This window comes from Malus sylvestris, chromosome 13 (genome assembly GCF_916048215.2).
Source record: "Malus sylvestris chromosome 13, drMalSylv7.2, whole genome shotgun sequence".
NCBI classification, from domain to species: Eukaryota; Viridiplantae; Streptophyta; class Magnoliopsida; order Rosales; family Rosaceae; genus Malus; species Malus sylvestris.
This window is the reverse complement of record NC_062272.1, coordinates 20,081,183-20,104,550: the sequence shown is the minus strand read 5'-3', so window position 1 is coordinate 20,104,550 and position 23,368 is coordinate 20,081,183. Positions and strand designations below refer to the sequence as shown.

General features: G+C 42.6%; 2 protein-coding genes across 2 annotated transcripts; one reads left to right on the top strand and one right to left on the bottom strand.

The window, feature by feature from the left end:
* The first annotated feature begins 4,271 nt into the window (after positions 1 to 4,271).
* On the top strand, positions 4,272 to 5,515 carry LOC126597054 (exopolygalacturonase-like). The gene has a single exon (XM_050263815.1). It carries the CDS (start codon positions 4,293 to 4,295, stop codon positions 5,490 to 5,492), a length of 1,200 nt encoding a protein of 399 aa, XP_050119772.1. The 5' UTR covers positions 4,272 to 4,292; the 3' UTR covers positions 5,493 to 5,515.
* A 735-nt stretch (positions 5,516 to 6,250) lies between these two features.
* Positions 6,251 to 12,251, bottom strand: LOC126595333 (uncharacterized). The gene is made up of 10 exons (XM_050261662.1): positions 12,074 to 12,251; positions 9,849 to 9,915; positions 9,580 to 9,737; positions 8,445 to 8,696; positions 8,201 to 8,327; positions 7,542 to 7,646; positions 7,355 to 7,457; positions 7,155 to 7,280; positions 6,880 to 7,073; positions 6,251 to 6,489 (listed from the first exon to the last, which is right to left on the bottom strand). The coding sequence occupies exons 1-10, from the start codon at positions 12,249 to 12,251 to the stop codon at positions 6,399 to 6,401; spliced, it is 1,401 nt and encodes a 466-aa protein (XP_050117619.1). The 3' UTR covers positions 6,251 to 6,398.
* Positions 12,252 to 23,368: the final 11,117 nt, after the last annotated feature.

Genomic DNA, 23,368 nt, shown 5'->3' with positions numbered 1-23,368 from the left:
AGGTAGTGGAAATAGGTCCATAAGATCTTCCATATTAGCATCAATCTCCAACCCTTTGTGGAAATAAGGTGAATATTCATCAAATCGCACATCTCTAGATACTGCCAGCTTCCCCGTGTTAGTGTTGTACACTTTGTAACCCTTTTGAGAACTGGCGTATCCCATAAACATACATTTGACAGCTCGAGGATCGAGTTTGTCACGATGGAGAGCTTGAATGTGCACATAACAAGTACAAACAAAGGTCTTGAGGTGAGATAAGTTTATATGCCTGCCCTTCATGATTTCAAAAGGAGATTTAGTATTCAACACCCGAGTTGGCAGTCTATTAATGATGTACGTGGCAGTGAGTAGGGCTTGAGACCAAATTTTCTTAAGAACATTCATTTGGATCATAAGTGATCGAGTCATCTCCAATAAGTCTCGATTCTTTCTCTTTGCCACACCATTTTGTTGTGGTGTACCAACACAGCTAGTTTGATGCAAAATGCCATGATTGCTCAAGTAATTACTCATGTTATTGGAAGTGTACTGGGTACTATTATCTGATCTTAACATATATAACTTAGATGAAAATTGATTGGTTATTAGGTTATGAAAGTCCTTAAAAGCATCAAACAAATCACTTTTAAGTTTTAAAAGATACAACCAGGTTACTCTAGAATAGTCATCAATAAATGTAACATAATATCTATACCCATTAAAGGATTCTACACGAGAAGGACCCCAAATATCAGAGTGAACAAGTTCAAAAAGTTTACTAGTTCTAGAATTAGAGGAAACAAAAAGAAGTCTAGTGGCTTTTGGCATTTGACAAGTTTTACCCTCCAGTGTGTTTTTACAAAAAAAGGGAAACAACTTGGTCATCACATGTTCTGAGGGAGGGGCAAGGCGTTGATGCCAAAGTTGGTGTTCCTGAACTTGACTTAAGTTGACACTGAGCTTTTTGACAAAATTAGACTCATTTGAGAGATATTAGAGTCCATTCAAGAAGAACCCTTCACCAATCTTCTTCTGAGTAACTCGGTCCTGAAACACAACATTGTGAGGGGAAAATATGGCAAAACAGTGTAAGGTTTTTGTGATTTTTCCTATTGACAAAAGCTGAAAAGGAAAAGAAGGTACATAGAGAGCAGTGGAATCAGTATGCTCACTTAGCAATCTAATCTTTCCTTTCCCTAGAATAGGTTCCCCTTTCCCAGTTGCAACAGATACAAAAATTGGATCAATAGTTCTTTGAAAATCGTGGAGACTAGAGGGTTTATTAGTTATATGATTAGTGGCACCAGAGTCAATAATCCAAAAATCATGTGTAACATTTGCATTAAGAGCAGTGGAAATGGCACTGATAATACCTGGAATATTGCTTTTCGATGTGTTCTCCGAGTCAGCCAAGAATCCAGCAAATTTCCCTAGCATTGCAGTAGGGTTTTCAGGTGTCATTTCATCAGGTTCAGTGCTGCCGTGCTTCTTTTAAAGAAAAACAGCAAACTAGTTGATCAAAGACACATGATTTGTTGAGAAATTGGCCATCCCATCAGTTGAGAAACAAGTTGAATGAAATGTTTTTGGAGTGACTCTACCCTTCCCATCTTTGATCATCTTGCCTTCCCTATTAAACTTAGGCTTTAACTCCGGATGAAGAATCCAACATTTTTCTCTCAAATGTCCCTTCATGTTGCAATAAGAACATTTCCAGTCTGCTTTCTTGCCAAGCACCCTATCACCAGTTGCTTTGTAATTTGTCGTGAAAACCCTAGCTTCAGAGTTGGATTTGGGCTCAACGTTCATCACTCTTCGTCGAGTTTCCTCTCTCTGGACTGCATGACACACACTGGTAAAGGAGGGCAGCTCTTGAGTCATTAACAAGTGACTACACAGGTCTTCATACTCCGCTCCCAAGCTTGCTAAGAGTTGAAACACCTTGTCTTCATCAGCCCTCTTCAATAGCACAGCGGAATCAGTCGTGTGTGGACGATACATATCGAGTTCATTCCACATGGATTTCATACTTCCAAGGTGTTGAACAAATGAGTGATCACCTTGCTTTAAACTAGCCACACTCTTCTTCAGTTGAAAGATGCGAACTGAGTTGTTTTGGCTGCCATACATGTCTTTGACAGACTCCCATAGGAGAAGGGAAGACTCTGAGTAGCTGAAAAGCTCAGACAGTTTTGGCTCCATGGAGTTAAGTAACCAGGACATGACCAGCTGATCAGTAGCATGCCATGCATCGTAAGTTGGTGAAGTGGATTCTGGGGGCTCAGAGCTTCCATTGATAAACCTTAGCTTCGATCTTCCTCCTAGAGCAAGTGACACAGCTCTTGACCAAGGAAGGTAGTTGAACTCGTTCAGTAGCACCGAGCACTGTCGGCACTAGACACATTTTCTTCTACCATCTCTATCGATGATGAGCAAATGAAGAAGTAAAAAAAATTAACAGAGTCAGGACCCTTTGGTTCCTGCTCTGATACCATGTTGAGTTTTGGTTTCAATATTTGTTGTATATTTCATTATGAAGATTACAAGAGAGTGAAGGCCACTCTTATAGAGAGCCAAAAGAAAGATACAATAGATTGTAGGATAACTACACAAACACAATCCCTAAAATCTGCCCTAACAAGTGGAAAAGTAAAAACCAAATTACAAGTAAAGAAGCTTTTACAAGCAACTAAGAAAGGTTGATGTAAGGTGAATGACAAGCTATGGAAAGTGACTGGTGAATGACAAGCTATGGAAAGTGACTTTAGCCTATGACTTAGCTAAAGTGAGGATAACAACTCATACATACAACCCATCCATACAAATCGGTTTCAATACACGCAGACACTGACACATCATAAGCCCATTACGACTTGACTTTTTCAAGTACTCACTGGTAGTGTAGGGGAGTAGGGGACTTCCTAGGATGCAACAATGCACACCACTATAACTGTAGCACACGTAATTGACAACTTCTGGCGCAATGGAAAATGTTCTTCAAAGCAAGTTCCACTACTCTAATGTAGATTTTTCAATACAGTGGATTAAACCGTTAAACAAAAACAAGAAAATATTAAGAAGTAACAAATAATAAGGAATGAAATACAATAGATCATTAGAATATTTTTATATGCAGAAATGTTATAATCTAACATTGAAAAACAAAAAGCTAGCACTGATCACGAGTCTACAACACGAAATTCTTCAGATATCAGCAACTCAAGTCCAGAAGCGCTTATGACTGTTTTGGTCTCGCTTTGTATTAATTTATAGTTAAATTATTTTCATCCATGGGAAACAACTTTAAGTTCTTTTATGCTCAAGTGGTACAGTCGAACCAATATTGACCAATAACAGTAGCTTGGTTCACGGCTAAGTTTCTTGATACGCACGACAATATAAGAGTTCAATCAATCTGTTGGGTTCCTTGTAGTTCTAATTGGCAATGCTTGGGTTAATCAATCTCTACGCCTCTTTTGGATTTTGGGACTGTTTTTTTACATCAAACGTCATAGTTTTACTGAAGGAATATATCCTATTCCATTTTTCTATCACAAAATATATGCGGTGATGACATCTTTTGCTTAAAGGATTACGAGGCGAAAAAATAGTTGAAGTCAGTTCACTTTTCTTGTATTACTGAATGTAGCTGGTCATTGCTTTAACTGAGTTCATGTAGCCTCAGACTGTTAGTTGACTACAAGGAAATAACCGAGGTGACAAAAAAGGCAGTAAAAAAATGCTATCTTGCAAAAGAACTATAGTTCAGTGGATGAATTAAATAGGTGAGTTGAATCAGGTTTTATTGGGATTCTGAACAAGGTCTCTAATTTCCATATAGATATTCTCAACTCTACCAAGGACTCGTGCATTATAGTTTCGATACTCAACTCATCATTTGGCAAGACTGGTAATTATTCAGCTAAAACTCAAAAAATATGAAATGTTGACGCTGCAGGACATTTTCAGTTACGAAAAAGGGGATCAAATAGGTCATCAATGTTGTAAGGGAATTGGTACTTCCTAAATCATGTTGGCATTGATGCTTTTTAAGGAATCCATGCAGCATAAAGCTGTCTTCCGTTGGACATCTGCGCTTTGTTGGTGATGCGCTAAACAGTTTACTAATTATAGGATAGAAGTTGAGCTACAATTCAACTGCCTAAGGACATATATAAAAATAGCCAGTTTGGTTGGTCATTTTGATGGTGTTGACCCTTCAGGTAGGACTATAAATTCACCTGAAATCCAAATGTTGTTTCATCATTCTTCCATTAATCAAAAAGAAAATAACCAAGTGAAAAATCAAGATGGCTCGAAAATTGAATATCCTGGCAGCGTTCTTGTTCTTATTGTCAGCATCTAAAACTCAAGCTGAGCCAGGTGTGTTCGATGTCACGAGTGCGACATATGGTGCAAAGCCCGGCTCTGATATCACGCACGCTTTAGCAAAGGCTTGGATTGATGCGTGTGCATCACCGGCACCGAGTAAGGTTGTTGTTCCAAGTGGGACGTACATGTTAACAGAAGCAAGTTTCAAAGGTCCTTGCAAGGCTCCTATTGAGATTCAAGTACAAGGGAAATTAACAGCTCCAGCAGACGGCGGCAAACTTACCAGACCGGATACTTGGGTTGGTTTTGACCACGTCAACAAGCTTACCGTATCAGGTGGTGGAACTTTTGACGGCCAAGGAGCACTTGCTTGGAAGAAAAATGACTGCAACAAAAACAAAGATTGCAAATCTATTGCCATCAATATGAGGTTCAACTTCGTTACCAATTCCACAATTCAGGACATAACTTCCCTCGACAGCAAGAATTTCCACATCAACGTTTTGGGGTGCCACAATGTCACATTCCAACGTGTCAATGTCACGGCACCGGGGGAGAGCATAAATACAGATGGAATCCATATCGGGCGTTCAACTGGAATCAACATTACTGATGCACACATTGGAACTGGGGATGACTGTGTTTCCATTGGCGATGGAAACAAAGAAATCACCATAACTAGGGTGACTTGTGGACCAGGCCATGGCATAAGCGTTGGAAGTCTTGGAAGGTATCCGAATGAAGAACCTGTGGTTGGAATCAGAGTTAAGAACTGCACCTTGACTAATACATCCAACGGTGTGAGAATCAAGACATGGCCTGCTTCTCCTTCGGATGGTATTGCATCAGATATGCATTTTGAAGATATTATCATGGTCAATGTCAGCAATCCTGTCCTCATAGACCAACAGTACTGCCCGTGGAACCAGTGTAAACAGAACGTTCCATCAAAAGTTAAGATCAGCAATGTCAGCTTTAAAAACATTAAGGGCTCATCTGCAACTCCCCTTGCAGTCCAGATTGTATGCAGCGGTGGCATACCGTGTGAGAATGTGGAATTGGCTGACATCGATCTCACCTACAACGGAAATAAAGGCCCTCTTACCTCTCAATGTTCTAACGTGAAGCCCACCATTACTCGCGTGCCCAATGCTCTTGCGTGTGCTACCTCTTCTTGATCAAACAAGTAGAAAATATATCTTTTATTCTTTTATGATCTTGTACTACCTCTATCGATTTTTTTTTTTTTTATCAAGTCAGATACCTTGTTTTGTTATGAAAAAAAAAAAGGAAAATACTAAATATATTGTCCTGAAATTGCATCAGTTTCTACTTCATATATATACTTTTCTTGGCATGACATCAGTGGGACATTCCCTTTTCTTAGTTAAATAGACAATTGAATCATTTTTACGATGAGGACTTTTAAATAAGCAAATATTTTTCCGAAATTGAGTTAACATTTTCTATAACTGTATTAGTTTCCTGGGTTTTACGTGCTGCCGCCAAAATATTAAGAAAAACCAAGTAAGAACCCTAATACAGTTAAACATTAAACAAATAGCATGCATATATGGTCGTAACTTCAGTGGTAGTGAGCAACCCACATTCAAGTCAGGGTTCAAACCCGCTTCTCCCTGGCTTCCTATCCTATGTATGAAAAACCTAGAACAGTAAGAATTATAAAACACGCAGGCAGACACGTCATAAGACCATTACAACTTGCCTTTTTCAAGTACTCACTGGTAGTGTAGGGGAGTAGGGGACTTCCTAGGAAGCTACATTGCACACTAGTGTAGGGGAGTAGGGGACTTCCTAGGAAGCAACATTGCACACAAATATATCTCCAGCACGCGTAGTGGACAACTTTTGGCGCAATAAAAAATGATCTTCAAAGCAAGTTCCACTACTCTAATGTGGATTAAATCGTTAAACAAAAGAAACAAGAAAAATATCAAGAACTAATAATAGGGGATGAAATACAATGTAAGACAAAATCAGAATGCCGAAAAGAATACTAGTATCTCGAACATACATAATAAAAAGGAAATATATCTCGACTGCATGGAATTAGAGAATTCAATTCAAGAAGCCGGTTTTTGTTGTCGAGGCAAATCATCAGCACAGTAAAAATCTGAAATGAGCCTATAGATATATGATGGATTGTGCCCCCCTCTGCGTACGAAGTTAGAACAATGAGAACGTACACAAGAATCTTGAAAACACCACAAGTAAGATGAATTTATCTTATAGGTCAGAGAAAAACAAAAGATGCAGAGCACATAAATTTGAACTGTGAAAGGGGTAAGCAATTCGTTGAAATAAGCAATATTTTTTAGCTCGCCATCCATCATAGCTGGACACTTTATTTCAACCAGCTGTGATGGGGCAACTGAAATTGTCCAATGGTGAACACGCAAGAGCATGTTTAGTAATACTATTTCTGGAAAAAAAAAAAAAAAACAAAGGCAACTAAAGCAAACTAAACGTCCAGATAGAATGTAAAGCCAATTGTGTGTTGACCAGAAAGATTGTAGTTGTAGTGATGGGAAAAAATGGTCTTACATTTCAGTAACAAAAAGGCTGACTAGCTCTGGTGGCACATAATCAAATGCAGGATTAACAATGTTAAGAAGAGAAGCTCCACTGCCGATACTAAAATCCACGAAATCTGAGAATTCCCCAAAAGATAAGAGTTCTGATGGGCATCTCATATCATTCAGCAAAACCTCTGGATTATTAGGATATAGTGGACACAACTGCAAAACAAACAAAAATACATTAAGGAAAAAATTAGGAGAAGCACATGTTAATGTGTTCAAGTGCGATTATACATATACCTTATGAGTGCCAGCAACCACAACAAACGGAACAGCATGCTTTTTTGCAGCAAGTGCAACCATATTCGTCCCAACAGGAGCTATGATCCCACCATTGGCCATCACGGCATGAACCCCGACTATGACCTGTACGCGAAGTTTTAAAAAAATAGGGGCAAATTTTACATCAAAGAAAAAGAGCAAGAAAAGTGAACACTCACAACGTTTACTCGTGAAATCATGGCGAAAACTGAAGAGTCGGTAATCATTGTAGTTTGCAAACCTTTTGCAGCCAACGCTTTTGCAAGAACATGACCCAGATACCTAAGCAATACCAAGTAAGCAATAGATCAAAACAAAAGAGGGGAAGATCAATTAACCAACTACTAGGTATGATCATGCACAGACTTTGGAGCACCCTCAGCAACAAAGACCTGGAATGATCGTTTCTTCTTCGCAGCACATAGGAACTTTTTCACGGTTCTTGACTGACCTAAGGTTAGTACCACCTCACTGAAAAGTAGATGCATTTGTAATGAAGCCGGGAAGGAAAATCAGATATTCATAAGAAACACAAATATACAAAGTTCAATTGTCTATCGCAAGAGGCATGTCTATGCATAGAGACTACCGTATCAAGTTTCCATTTAACCAAGAGGAATAAAAATCTCCACTTCAAAATGTTAAGAATCATGGGTTATGAGTTACAGCTGCAAAGCCAATCCATATCAGCTCTTTGGCTTGTTCTATCAATGTGAATTCGGTAAATATTTAAGGCACATATTTACTAATTCGGAACATTCCGGCCAAACCAATTTGTTGGGGGATGTAAGACCAACAGTATATAACAACCGTTTTATGGATTTTTCCATGTAAATTCTTATCTACTTGACTTTTCCACGTAAATTCCATGGCATCAAAAAGTTTTGAAGCTAGAGAATAACATCACTAAATGCTACATGTCAGAAACAAGAAGAGCATGAGTAGAAAATAAAACAATCAGGGAGATAGTTTCAATTGAAGAAACTCAGTAGCAAAAACATGTTCACGGTTTAAGGGAAAATTACTTTTGATGTATAAGCTCCACCGCCAGATCCGCAATCTGTTCATGGCAAGTTATTATATCTTCAATGAGGTCATTAACTGCCTCTATGACATTGTGCTTCAATGTCCAGCTACTTGGACTTTTATCAGCTACAAAGAAAATTTGGCATTTAGCAAAGAAACATACATATTTTACAATGCCAAACTAAGATTTAATTACGTGTTAGAATTTTATATATATAGACTACAGGGATTGCTCGAACTTGCCTTTCCCCTGGATTTCTTGATTCGATGAAGCTGGTGCCATAGCGGCTCTGCTCCCAAGAAGATCAGCCAATGAAGGTGAACGCAGAAGTCTTTGAGAAGTCGCGGCAGACGAGAGGAACGCTTTATCGTCTTCCTCATCACGATCTCTATCCCTGCCTTGAGTGGATAAAGACAACCCTTCAACTTGAAGTGAAAGCTCCTCTTCCCTAATAATATGGAAAATGCGCCTCACGATGTTCCCAATAGCAAGCTCTGCAGTCCACCCCCATGTCAACATGATCATTATATAATTTATAACGAAATAACAAAGTATTAGCTATATAACTAATTGCACAAGATTCTCATGTATATGAACAAGACTTGGGGCAAACTCAGAATGCTAACCTCTGAATTCCGCTACCTAATTTATATGTATCATTCTGTCATCATTAGACATAACCAAAAATCTATATGTAAATTTTGATGAGACTGAGAACCTATATAATTTGAAAATTACTAATGTACTATATTCAATTTCCAACTATAAGAGTAATACAATTGCTAGCAATCAAATATGTTATCCTTAATCAGCACATTCTGACACAAAAGTTCAACGAATTAATTATACTACTTTGACTGTTAATTATAATAATTCAGATGCACAGTTTGACATGAAGTCAAGCAAGAGAATATTAATCATGTTAAATACGTCAACTAATATGACACAAGAGTCGGTTGGCTAATCAGTCACATCCGCACCTAGTACTCACCATTAGGGTTTGTATGAGAGAATTTTCATATCAACTAATACATTGAACTACTTGCTAGAAGATGAGACGACAAAATTAAATGATGATGTCACCTAAATCAACATGACTACGAGAATATTGCATCAAGGCGCAATTTGTTTCTCCAGTTGTGAATATCTACACGCTAGGTTCTTGGTAAGTGTTTTATTACTCATGTATCTAGTGTTCTTTAATCCATGCCCCTAGGGATTCATATACATCTTCTTAATTGAAAGCTTGGTACGATTTACTCTACTACATGAAAAGTTTTGATACAGACTCGATAAATCCAGTAAAATCCCAAAAAAAATTATCACAAAGCTGTGGAGAACTAAAAGCGTATGCCTAAAACAAAATAAAGGACATACCAACAGGATTAGCAGCAATAAGCCGCTGGCCAACGCCTCTTACCGCCGCAATAAGAGCAGCTGCCTGGTTTGTAGGTGATGGCAACTTCTGTGCCGATATAACTGTCCGAAGCAATTCTGCCGTTAGCCGGGCAGTCTCCCGTGAACCCTCGACTTTCCTGCCATCGTAAAAATCCATAAACAGCCGTAACAAAAGAAAACGAACAGCAACAGCCACACAAAGAAAAAAGCACATGCATGCATAGATACACACGTATAGTAAAACTCACCGCTTCCGGAGACTGGTAGCAAGCTCATTCACGAGACCTTGGACGTCCGCCATAATTAAACCAAACCCTAAAAGAAAAAAGATAACAAGAAAAGAAATAGAGAGTCAATTGATTTAAGAAGGAACAGATTATTATTGGCGTTTGTTTTTCTTTTGGAAAGAAGGAGGACGACATCGTAACTGTTACCTCTGTAGGGGGATTGTAGTCTTACGAATTGTGAGAAGGTGACTTTGTTTTTACTACACAAGTACCCAAAATAATTTGCTTGTTTTATTAGCACTCCACATAATGTTGAATGCTTCCCACATTAAAATTTAATATTAAGTGGGTTATGTAACTTACTATGTAATGACAATTTCGACCTTATGAGGTATAAAGAAAATAAGAAATTTCTAAATACACCCCAAATTACTTTTAACGTATTATTTATCTTCTTCAATTATCAAAACCCCTCTCACCCTCCACTCCATTGTTGAATAAAATTCTAACTATTGAAACTATAAACATGTTGATTGAGAAAAAAAAATTAACGAATTGAACACGATATCATTATTTCGGAAGCTTCACATGAGGTAAAATTTCATATTTGTCATTGTTTTAATTATTCAACGACATCAGTAATTATTTAAGCCTGCTTTTGCTTTCCATGCTACCCAATTTAATAGGAGGCCAACCCAGTAACGCCTTTTCCGTTCTTATTCATCTTCTGGGGTTTACTTTTGCTCTGTTAGGTTCCTCCTAGTTGCCAATTTTTAGCAAAAAAAAAATTTTCTTAGCAAAAAACTCAAGAGACTGTTGACCCTAAAAACTACCAAGCCTACGTGGCACGCAAGCCGAGTAATCTATAAGCTAACTACATCCCTCGGTTGAATGCGGGGCGTGCCAACTCGTCGGCTGAGCTCGGCCGAGGAGTAAAATTTGTTGATGTTGCGTTGGGTGCACGGCTGACTTTTGCGTCTTGCGATTGCGACCGAGGAAGGAACATGTCTCGGCCTCTTAGGTTCTCAAACCTGAAGACAAGGCTACTATTCTTACGAAGTTCACAAATCGTCACCGTTGGATTCGATCACAATGATGGTATTCGTCAAAGTAAACTTATGCCGAATCGACACCAAAGTGTAAGGGCACAAATACTCAAAGCGGATATATGTCTTAACAATAAACGTGGTTCGACCGTCGGAATGCCGAACTCTAAATCCCACTTAAGAGTATCCAATCATAAACTAACTCGGCATGCAATGTGTTGAGCCTAATAAATTGTAACACCTCACTTCGCCGAGAAGGCTAATGAGATGACCTCGACCAACAAGGATTTTCAAAAATCCTTCTCGATCAAGACTTAGATAGATAACCAGTCACCCTCGACGCAGTGTTATCTATGCCGACTAAAGATGCTGCGAGACTAGCTGGTTCTACCGTGACAGTGTTATCTATGCCGACTGAAGATATCACCGGTTGCCTTCACAGTGTTGTTTATCCAAACTGAAGGTGTGTTGGCGAAAAAAGAAAAGGAAAAAATCTCAAGGTTGTTAAGAGAATTTGCACATGGCAGTTGTCTGTTGAATTGGAGGGGATCTTGAACGATGCACAGCCTCTTCTATTTATAGCACCAGGCACTTTCTAGACCGAGTTACAACCCTACTTGGATTAGGATTTCTTCTTCTCATCACACACCATCTCGACCAATCCTATTTTCACTATGACTTTGAACCCAGTCCTTTATCAAACCGGATTCACTTCTATCCATGTCTTGCCGAGACTCCTTATTGTGCTAGGATTCAATTACTCGTCTCGCAGCATGACTTGACCGACCTAGGTTAGGAAGCCCATGAACTAAATGATCCACAGTAACCTTTTTTGTATGGCCTTTCAGGCCGAGAATACATCTCGGCCCAAACCGATATTTTGGGCCCAAACATTGCGCCCTCACTTCTGAGGACTTTTTCGGCCGGAAGTCTCTGGCCGAGCCCCGACCTTGAAGAAGCGACACCAAGCTCTGTCTTCTGATGAGCATTTATGAAGCACGATTGCACGATCTTGATCTCGTCAGATATCTCGCCAAGTGTCATCTTCTCAACATGACCTGAAGTCTCATTTCATCATTACCCACTTGATCCGCGAGATTTTTGAATTCCTCAAGACGTGCGGATGTCCAAACGTCTTTAAATCAATATACATGTCGCCGCATGCCATCATGCAATCTCGATTTGCGAATCTTTCGGTACCCTCGAGATCGTACGAACACCAAAACGTCATTTCTTCATAAAAGGACGCCGTCACGATATCATCATGACCCCTTAATCTGCGAGTTTTTTGGTTCTTTCTCCTGAGTATGTTAATATTCTCCATCACTCCATCATTATTAACGATCTTCCTGATCACTATCCCCGTTTGGTCTTCCATTCCACGAGTCTATAAATACATGTCCTTCTATCATTCATTCTTTACGCTTTCAAATTTTCCAAACTCTCTTTTGCTCAAAGATTAAAAGAAACCCCCTGACTTTCTCCCATAAACCCTTCGAAACCATTTCCAATGGCCTCCTTCATTTCCAAGCTCTCTAAGGAATGCGACAAATGTGGGACAATCATCGATCAGCGCTCAATTAAGACTCTGCGCTTTGAGAGCGATATGAGCACCCCCCACCAAATCCTTGGTCCACTTTTTAAGGATGTAGTACCACCAGCCATTACCGAGCTCTTCAAGGATCAATGCCTAACACCCCTATTGTCAGGGTTTGAATGGTCGAGGTGGGATTTGGCGAAACCTCAAGGCTCCTGGCCCTCGACCACTGCGACCTGAGCAGCCTGGGTTGCTCGGATGGAAAAGATCTTCGGCGAGCAATGGAAAGCTCTTGGCATTTACGATGCCATTCGTCTTTCATCTATGGAACTCATCATGGATAAAGAGCTTCTTATGGCAGCCTCAAGCCTATGGTGCTCAGCTACCAACACCATGGTCCTTCCCCTCGGCCCTATGGGCCCCACTATCCTTGATATCACCGTGATCTTAGGGACTTCCCCTTTCGGCATCCCAGTTGACGCTACCCTTTTCGGGTACCCGTCGACCATTGACCTGAAGGCTCTTTTCAATGATCGGGCCTTCGAAACGCTGAGCAGAGAGGGCCAAGAACCCTCAAATGAGGAAGTTCAGAAACTTTATAAGAACTTCCTCAACTACAACACTCTCTATCTCCACTTCGCCGGCCGAGGGGATGAGAACCTACGGCAAGGGAAACACGAAGCATTCATCTTCTACTGGTATAACAAATTTATTTGTTGTACCAAGTCCAACAAATGCTTGGTCGAGAACATGGTGGTGGCCGAAGCCCTGGCTAGCGGTCACACCCTGGCGCTCAGTCCAGCCATTCTTACCCATCTCCTGCGTTGTTTGGCCAAGATGACCCTTCACAAGATTGACCCATACCAGAGTGGTCCCTTTTGGGTATTCCAGCTCTGGCTGCAGGTTTATTTTGTCACCCTTCGGCCAGAGCTTGCCAGCTTCTCACCTACTAAAGCGTTCGGCCTTCAGGTGGCTCCTCGACCAGTACCTCCTCACCAAGCTGAAGACGTGTTCAAATACTTCTTCAGCCTTGATGCCCTTTCCGACGATGAATTCTTGATCTGCCGTCGTCGAGAATATCCTTTGTCGATCAAACTCCCCACATCAGCATGGAGTGTAGATGATGATGCTGATCTTCATCAATCCTAGGGGTCGTTTATGCTTACCTGCGACCTTCCTCTTAGGTGTGACGTGCACCGAGCAAGTTGGGAAGTATATCACCCCCAATTCACTACTCGGCAACTCGGCTATCTTCAGGGTTGCCCGGTGCCTCTTCTTACCTCTCACTCCCTGCTGAGTTGATGACGCCTATCTGGCTCTTCAGACAAGAAGTGCAAGGATGCAAAGAAGGAGTTTCAAGAACGGTGCCAAAAATTCCACTTTCGACCAACCGTTCCAGAATCTCTTAGCACTAACACTTTCGGTGATTGGTGGGAAGAGTATACCCAAAACTTTTTTGGTGCTCCGGTCGAAGGCGTTCTGAACAAGATCTTCGGCGGTCGACCCAATAAGGCTTCTGCCCCCCAATCTCAAGGTAACGGTTTATTTCTACCTTCTTCCTTCGACTTTGATCTCTACTAATTTGCTCTTACTTTCTCAGGTGGTCGGTCACTGAAAAAGGTAGAAGTGGTCGCTGCGGCTGCGGCTGGGAAAAAATCGACCATCTCCAAAAGGGCTAAAACTACCGCACAAGCCTTGTTGAGCAAACGACCTCGTCAAGAGGCCGAGAAGGCCCTCGACCCCCCTCACCCCGTAAAACGAGTCAAGAAGCTGGCGAGGAAAGGAGAACGGGAGATTCATGTTATCTCCAGTCAAACTACGAGAGCGACGACTCCTAGTGTTTCCCCTTCTACCCATGTCGTCCAAGCTTCGACAGAGAAACGGCCAATTCCGGCCAAAGAAACAGCCCATGTACGGCATGTTCCTCAAGTTGCTGGACCAGTCGTTGCTCCACTGGTCGAGGCGCCTGTAACCTTGGGGCCAGCTACTTCACCTGTCTTGGAAGAGGCGGTCCCCTCGGCCCAAAAGAAACTTCCTGAAAATCCAAAACCTACGGCAGTCGTTCTAGAAGAAAGCGACAGGAGCGATGAGATTCCATTGACGAGTCACCTTCAACCACGCGATCCGCCTCCCTCTGCGGTAGAAGGCAGTTGTCTAAGTCGGCCCTTCTGCGGCCGATCGTGGCAAACGACCTGCCGTCGAGCCAGAAGCGACGGCGGAAACATCCGTTCATCCGCAGGACCAGGACCTCAACATTCTTTCTCAAGAAGTTACTTCAACCTTCGTAAGTACCCCTACCGCCTTTCTTTGGTTACTTTTCTACCTTAGATCTCTAAACCAGGAAGATACTGAATGTCAAGTGCCTACCCATTCTTTTCATCGAACATTCTACGCGCCGAGGGTGTTATCTATATTTCTTGGCCGCCTCAGTGGCCATCGAACATAGATAACTTCCATCGGCCGCGTGAACTAAGAAGCAGTCTAAGGCACTGGGCTCGGCCATTAAGTTCTTTAGGTTCGAGCAACGAACCCGAAGATATGGCCGAAGTCTCCTCTCGGCAGGTTTAAAACAAAAACCTTCTTGCTATATTCTTTCATAATTTCCTTGTACTTAACATGATTTTTGTGTGCAGCCTTCATGGGAAGTCGAATTTAATGCTCTCTTGTTAAGTACTTCTGGAACGGCTGGGCCTTCGACCGCTATGACTGCACCTGCCGATTCAGCTGCTCTGGTTCGGCTACAAGAAGTTTTATCTCTCTCGGTGTCACAAGTCCTTGAGCGCAAAGGGCTCGATTCGTTGGGTGCATGCCTAAATGATCTCGGAGCAGATGGTCACACGAGCGCCAAGGCTGTCGTTCAGGCGTCGTTCGCCTTGGAGCGAGTTTAGGAATCAGAGAACACTTTTCGGGCTGATGATGACTTGAAAACTGCACTGGCTGTTCAGGAAACTCTTCGTCCGAAGATCGATGCCTTAAAGACGAAAGGGGAAGCCTTGGCCGACCTCGACCGTCAAATGGCCGAACTGGCAAAACGAAGGTCGACCCTTGCTTCTGAGCTTGCGAGGAACTTTAAGTCGGGCGGGAAATCTTGTCTAACCGAATTTGCGGTGAACGCGAAGCGAGTCAAGCAGTTGAAGTTAGACAAGAAGAACAGGCACTTCTTGGAACTCTTCTTGGAACTCTTCTTCCTTCATCGCCTTAGAATAATTTGATTGTAAACCATCATATTAATGAAATGAAACAAGCTTTTACTCTTGCATCGCCCATGTGACTGGGTAGTATTTTTTTAAGAACTTTCCATTAATTGGTAATTTGTGAATAATACCGGTTCGATCTCTAAGATGGTATGCCCCCTTACAGAGAACTTTATGGACGACAAACGGTCCTTCCTAATTCGGCGATCATTTGCTGAACCTGGGGTCTTTAATTCCCACGGGTAACACAGTTTGCCAAACTAACTCTCCTTCGCCGAACATTTTTTGTTTGACTCTTTGATTATAAGCTCACTCGGTAATTTTCTTTTGTGCCACTAGAAGATTGTAAGCATCAAGCCGATCCTTTTCCAAATCCACTAACTCTTGTAACATGGCCTGATTATATTCGGCGTTGTACAAACTACTCTGCTCGATCACACGTAAAGAATTTACACTTAACTCGATTTGGTAACATTGCGTCATGTCCATAGGTTAACGCATATGGGGTGGTCCTCGTTGCCGACCGGGGTGAAGTTCGGTATGCCCATAAGGCTTCATTCAATTTTAAATGCCACATGCCAAGTCTTTCTTTTATCATTTTCTCGAGAATACCGATCAAAACCTTATTACTTGCTTCGGCTTGTCCATTCGCTTGTGGATAGTATGGTGTGGACTGCTCAAGCTGAATTTTTAAGCTAGCTGTATAATCTTTGAACCTTTCGACTGTGAAGACTGTGCCATTATCAGTTATGATCGTTTCTGGCATGCCGAACCTGGTCACAATATGCTCCCTCACAAAATCGCAAACCGCCTTGGATGTTAATTTGGAGTATGATTTTGCTTCGACCCACCTAGTGAATTAATTTGCTGCCACAAGTATCCATGCATGTTTCGTTGCTCTAGAAAATGGTGTGATTTTGCTGATTAAGTCCATTGCCCATCCTTTGAACGGCCAAGGTTTGGTGACCGAATGAAGTAATTCAGTCGGGGCCCTTTGGATGGGTCCATGAATTTGACACTCGACGCATCTTCGTGCATACTCGATACAATCTTTCAATATGCTTGGCCAAAAGTAACCGTGTCGGCGAAGTAGCCAACGCATCTTGCGTCCTAATTAATGGGCTCCGTAAATTCCTTCGTGTACCTATGTGATTGCTTGGGCGATTTCTTACGAGCCGAGGCATAACAGTAATAAACCGTCCTTGTTTTTTCGATACAACTCGTTCTGGTACGAGATGTAGTTTGTGGCGTGGACCCTTGTCTTTCGGTCGTGTTTGCCTCTGGGATCATCAAGGTATTGCATAATTGGCCTTCTCCAGTCCTTTGGTAGCATCTCGACCGCGCAAACATCTACAGGATCCTCCCGTTCCAATAACAAAGGTAAGGACATTACCCGTGTACGGATGACTTGGTCGTGCTAAAGGACTTGTTGATTAACCAAAGCCTAATACGATTGCCGTAAAACAGGTATCATCGGTCCACTCTTGCCCCCTAGGAGTTGTGCTCCAGAGGCTATCTGAGCGAGTTCGTCTGCGACGGTGTTCCGTCCACAGGAAATATGATTGAACGTGATACCGTCGAATGACTCGACCAAGTAACTGGCCACCATGTGATAGGGCACTAGAGTACAACTCATGCACCGAAAAGTTCTGATTTCAACATGCAAATCATGAAATACGCTAAGGCCGATAACAAGGGCTTCGTACTCGGCCTGATTGTTGGTACAATCGAAATCCAACTTGAGGGAAAAAAAACAACGGTGTTGGTGTGGAGACAGGAGTACGATCCCCACACCGGTCGATGTGGACGTGCTAGAACCATCGAAATACATCGTCCAATAATTGTCACGTGCTTCCACAATTTCGATTTCAACATCGGTGCCCCCGAACCCATATAGAGAAGGGTTGTGGGCTAAGAAATCAACAAGCGCTTATCCTTTGACGGCTTTTTGTGGGACGTACTGCAAGCTAAACTCCGATAGTGCCAGTGTCCATTTCCTGATTCGGCCTTTGACTATTGGCCAAGTAAGCATATATCGAATAACATCTGTCTGGGCGATGACCTGCGTAACAGATTAGAGCATATAATGTCGAAGTTTTGATGCGGCGAAGAACAAAGCCAAGCAAAGCTTCTCAACTGGTGAATAATTGATCTCTGGAGGATTGAGGTGTCGGCAGAGATAGAAAATAACTTGTTCTCGCCCAGTGTCAGTATCTTGAGTGAGGAGGCAACCGATGGATTCGTCGGCTGGAGAAATGTAAAGCTTAAGGGGTTTATCACGTCCAGGCGATACGAGGACGGGTGGAGTTGCAAGGGCAACCTTGAGTTGTGTGAAAGCCACTCGATGTTCTTCACGCCACTCAAACTTATATGAGTCCTTAAGTTTCAATAGTGTAAAGAATGCCGTCATTTTGCCAGCGGAATTAGCTATGAATCGGCGAAGAAAATTTATTTTCCCGAGCAAGGACTGGAGTTGTTTTTTGGTCGTCGGTGGTGGGGCGTCAATAATTGCACGGGCTTTGTTCGCATCGACCTCGATGCTGCGATGGTGGACAAGAAAACCTAAAAAATTACCGGCCGACACGTTAAAGGCGCATTTGGCCGGGTTCATCTTAAGGTTATGTGGTTGCATGCGAAGGAAAGTTTGCCGAATATCATCAATATGCGTTCGGCGACTTTTTGATTTGACCACAATGCCATCAATATATACTTCTATGGTAGTACTGATCAGGTCATGAAAAATGGTATTCATCATGCGTTGATATGTAGCACCAGCGGATTTTAAACCGAATGGCATGACTACCCACTCGTAGGTTCCAAGTGCCCCCGGACAGCGGAAAGCAGTTTTATGAACATCGGCCTCGGCAATAAATATCTGGTTATAACCGGCATGTCCATCCATGAATGACAGCTTGTTATGATTAACCGCGGCGTCGATTAGCAAATCTAAAATTGGCATGGGATATGCATCTTTAGGTGTTGCCAGATTCAAATTTTGAAAATCAATGCAAATGCGTAGGGCCCTATTTTTCTTGAGCACTGGTACGATATTCGCCAACCACTCGACGTATCGAGCGATTCGAATAAACCCGGCATTTAACAGTCGAACAATTTCATCTTTTATGCCGAGCTGTACTTCGATCGAGAATCGGCAAGGAGGTTGTCGAACAGGCTTGCAACCAGGTTTGATACGTAATTCAAGTTCGACAAGGGTCCGGTCGAGACTCGGCATCTCATGATAACTCCAAGCAAAACAATCTTTAAACTCGTGAAGCAATTGATGGAGTTCCACTTTCATGGCATGGGCTAATAACGCACTAATAAATAGGGGCCGAGGATCATCGGCCGTTCCAACATTTATTTCCTCTAGAGGATCCTTAACTTGGGGTCGGCTGTCGTCAAGCTCGGCCAGTGCGGCCTGAACTTTATCCAACGATAGTACCGAGCCGTTATCCTCTTTGGCTAAAAATTTGGTTAAGTTGATGCCTGAATGCGGGTGCTTGGAAATAGCATACCAATGGGCCAGCAAGCGTTCCATCGTGGATGAAACCACGGCCCGACGCCTCTCGCTTTTGATGTCAATCATCAATGGTGGGGAACAAATTGGCCAAACCGAGTATTGCCGAATCCTGGTAGACAGTCTCGGCGCCTACCTCGATGGCTTTCTGAACTGAGATCCGAGTCGGCCGTCCATCTTCATTAAAACCTTGTAGGGTAATATAGCCGACGTGATCATCATAATAGCGGGCCAGAATCATGTTGGTTTCAAATGGCTGAGTATCGGCTGGGTGGACCACGACCGATTTGCCATCCCAAAAAATAAGGACTTGGTATAACGAAGAAGGAATGCAATTCGTTTCATGAATCCAATCCCTACCGAGCAAAGCATTATATTCGGTGTTAAAGTCAACGATAAAAAATGCGGTCATGTGATTGCGACCTGCGATGCTTACCTCTAGAGAGAGTACTCATTTGGCCTGAGACTTGTCACCGACAAAGCTACTCATGGTTATTCCTGAAGAAATGAGTTCGTCGGTGGATCGTCGTAATGCTTTCATGACGGATACAGGCATGATATTAATTGTTGCTCCGCAATCGACGAAAATCTTAGAGATTGGGTAGCCTTTAATATGGGTCGTGACATACAACGGTTTTAAATGTTGAAGATTAGTCGAGGAAGAACGGGGAAACAAGATGTCTAAGGCTATTTTAAGTTTATCGTCGCCGTTAGTTGACTCGTCTTTAGCAGTAGTGACGAAATCAACTTGTGTTGCCTTCTCGGTGACCACATCACCGTCCAAGGAACTTGGTTGGTGTGTAGTTAGCTGAAATTCGGCAGGAAGAACATGGACCATGCTGATTTCCATGTTTTCAAAGATTGAATGGCCCATTGAATCCTGGTCGTCATCTTCCGGAGTAGTGAGAACTATATCATCATGTGTCGAAGCATTCGCAGCCAACTCGATGTGTGTCTCAACATATACAGGCGCTTGTGCCACGCAATCCGACACTGTATCCTGTTGACTGTCGTCTTCGGGCTTGCATGCATCTGGTGTCAGACTCTGCTCCTTACGTATTTTGCGAGCTCATTCCTCATAGGCGATCCGGGCATTCCTGGTGTCCAGGTAAGCGTCCAGACGTGCCACCCGCTCTGTCTCATCGGCTGTTAAGCCGAACAAGGATACAGCCAAAAAAACTTCGAAGTGATACCAAAGGTGTTGAAGGTCTTCAAGAGAAAAAGGGAGTTCGGATGTGTCAATATCCGTGTATGGGTCGACCTCGAAGCCGAGAACCCTAGCCTCTCAAATGTGCTGGAATCTGGCTTTCATTGCTGGATCAGTGGTTTTTTGGATGATCTACTCGGCATCGGGGCAAGTTAATGCCAGGTCAAGAGCTTCTTGGCAGGCCTTCGACAACCCATACAAGTCGTTGGCGGAATATTTCATGTGAAATTCTTTCATATATTCCAATGATTCACCGAGGAATGGAAGGTGCAGATTCTGCCAAACTTTGATTAGTGGTTCTTTCAAAGGTAACGGGGGCTGTTTGCTTTCGGCATCTTTCCCAAATTGCTCGAAACGAGCTTTCATTTCCCCAGGCCTAAGAAGAAGTTTGATGCGCTTCTCAGCTGCTTCAATGGTAGCTTCGAAATCCCGATTAGTTTCCTTCTCGACCTGTAATTCAGCCATGATTGTTGGGGTTGGCCGATCATCTCCACTTCCTGCTGTCTCTTTCAGCTACCATTTAGTGGCCGAAACAGGCTGGGCAGCTTGTCGTCGAGCTAAGCAATCTATACGATGACATCGACGTTTCTGAGATTTGGATAGCGCAGTATACATGCCGGTGGGAGAATTGTAGTTGTACCAACGTTGGTCACGTGGTTCAGGTGGCCTGAAGGTTTTTTGATTTGCTGATGAGCTCGAACTACTAGAATTGCAGGAATTATAGTCCTCGTTGTAAAACGATGCGTCGAAATCAAGGCGTTGTCTGACCGATATATGACCATCTGTCTGTTTCCTTGGGCTGAGCCTGTCGAATACTTTCTGGCGCTGGCCTTCACTAGGTTCCTTTGAAGGTTTTGCTGTAATCACCGATTGGTGTTGTGATGTCGGCATCTGCATCGGAGGCAGTTTCCTCTTGGGCTCGGTTAATACAACGCGTGCCTTATAATTGCTACACAGAATTATCGGCCCGCCATTTCCATCTTCGCTGGAGTCTGACATGGACTCGACTATGGCAGGTACTAAGAGTTCGGTGGGTGGTGCATTAGAAAACAAGTCGATCTTAAGTCGATGTTAGGAACCTTTCTTTAAGATCTGTGGTACTATTGGCCCGCCATTTTCTTCGTCGTTATAGTTTGACATTGGTTCAACTATGGCCGGTCCTGATAGCTCGGTAGGTGGGAGCTTGGAAAATAGATTGATCTTGAGTCGAGGCTGGGAGCTTTGCTTTCGAATGTGTTGTACTAGGGTAAATTCGACCTTCTCTTTTCCATTACTCTTGGGCAAACGGGCGTCTACCATGCCGACTGTCGTTGAAGGGAATGGATCTGTATCAACCGTCATGCGTTTTTCAGGAAACTTTAGCTTGCCTTTGTCAATCCAGCGCTGGATATCATCACGAAATATGACACAATTGTTTGTTGCATGCTTTGTCGAGTTATGGTATTTGCAATATGTCCTTCCTTTAAGTTCTTCGGCCTTGGGAATATTATGCCCTGGCCGAAGTTTAATGATCTTCGCTGATAGCAATTGATCAAAAATTGCTTCGGCCTTTGTGATATCAAAGGTATAAACTTTTGATGTTTTTGCTGTTTCTTCAGTGGCCGAGCGGGTTTTGACCTCTTTGGAATTAATTTGAGTCAATGCCTTGCACACGTATGGTTTATCTATTACTATCTCAGCCGCGTCCACGCTGACGTACTGAGATTCCTCGCCTTCGGTCGACACGTAATTGACCATAGGGTTTTTGGAAATCGTCCCTCAAGATAGGGGTTTCGACATCTTCTCTTCTCGGAGCAAATAGTATTGCTCGATATGCTGGGCTAATTCATACATATCCCGAAAGTTTTCCCCCAAAAATTTCTTTTTGTATTCTACATCGAGTCCATTCAAAGCAAGTCTAACAAACTCGACTTCAGGGAGAGGTACTCGGCACCAATTCCTTGCCGATTTAAATCTGGTAAAATAATCCATTGGTGACTCATCAGACGCTTGAGCCATCGTTGCCAACGAAGAAACTGACATTTCCATCCCTGGTCGATAAAATTGCTCGTGAAATCTCTCGACCAATTCCTCCCAGCTTTGGATGGAATTAGGTAGAAGGTTGATATACCAGGCAAATGTTGAACCTGTCAATGAAAAGTTGAACAGCCGCAGCTTGTGAAAATCACTGTTGACATCTCCGCATTGCGCGGTGAAACGAGCCACATGTTCTAATGAGGATAAAGATGATTCTCCAGCGAAAAGACTAAAATCTGAAATTTTGAAACCTTTAAGATATTCGAACCTGTTTGGGCCCAAACTATTAGTTTGGGCCGAGTATAGAATCATTCTCGGCCCGGAATGCCTTTCGACAAGGGTACCATGGATCATTTAGTGCGTGGGCCTCCAAACCTAGGTCGGTTAGGTCATGCTGCAAGATAAGTCGAGTCCTGGCGCAATAAGGAATCTCGGTAGGATTAATAACCCGAAAGTGAATCCGGCTTGATAAAGGACTAGGTTCATAATTATAGTGAAAATATGACTGGTCGAGTTGGTGTTTGATCAGGAGAAGAAGACCTAGTCCGAGTAGGGTTTTAACTCAACCTTAAAGGTATCCAGTGCTATAAATAGAGGAGGCTGTGCATCATTCAAGGCTCCTCTAATTCAACACACAACTGCCATGCGCAAACTCTCTCAACAACTTTGAGATTTTTATTTTCTCTTTTTTTTGACACATCTTCCGTTGGCATCAACAGCACTGTGAAAGCAACCGGTGATATCTTAAGTCGGCATAGATAGCCCTGTCGCCATAGAATCAGCCGATCTCGCAGCATCTTCTGTTGGCATCAACAGCACTGCGGCGAGGACGGTTGGTTACCTATCCAAGTCTCGGTCGAGAAGGATTTCTGAATCCTTATTGATTGAGGTCATCTCATTAGCCTTCTCGGCGAAGTGAGGTGTTACAGTTTACTGAGCTCGACGCATTGCACGCCGAGTTATTTTATGATTGGATACCTTCAAGTGGGACTTAGAGTATTTGTGCCCTTACACTTTGGTGTCG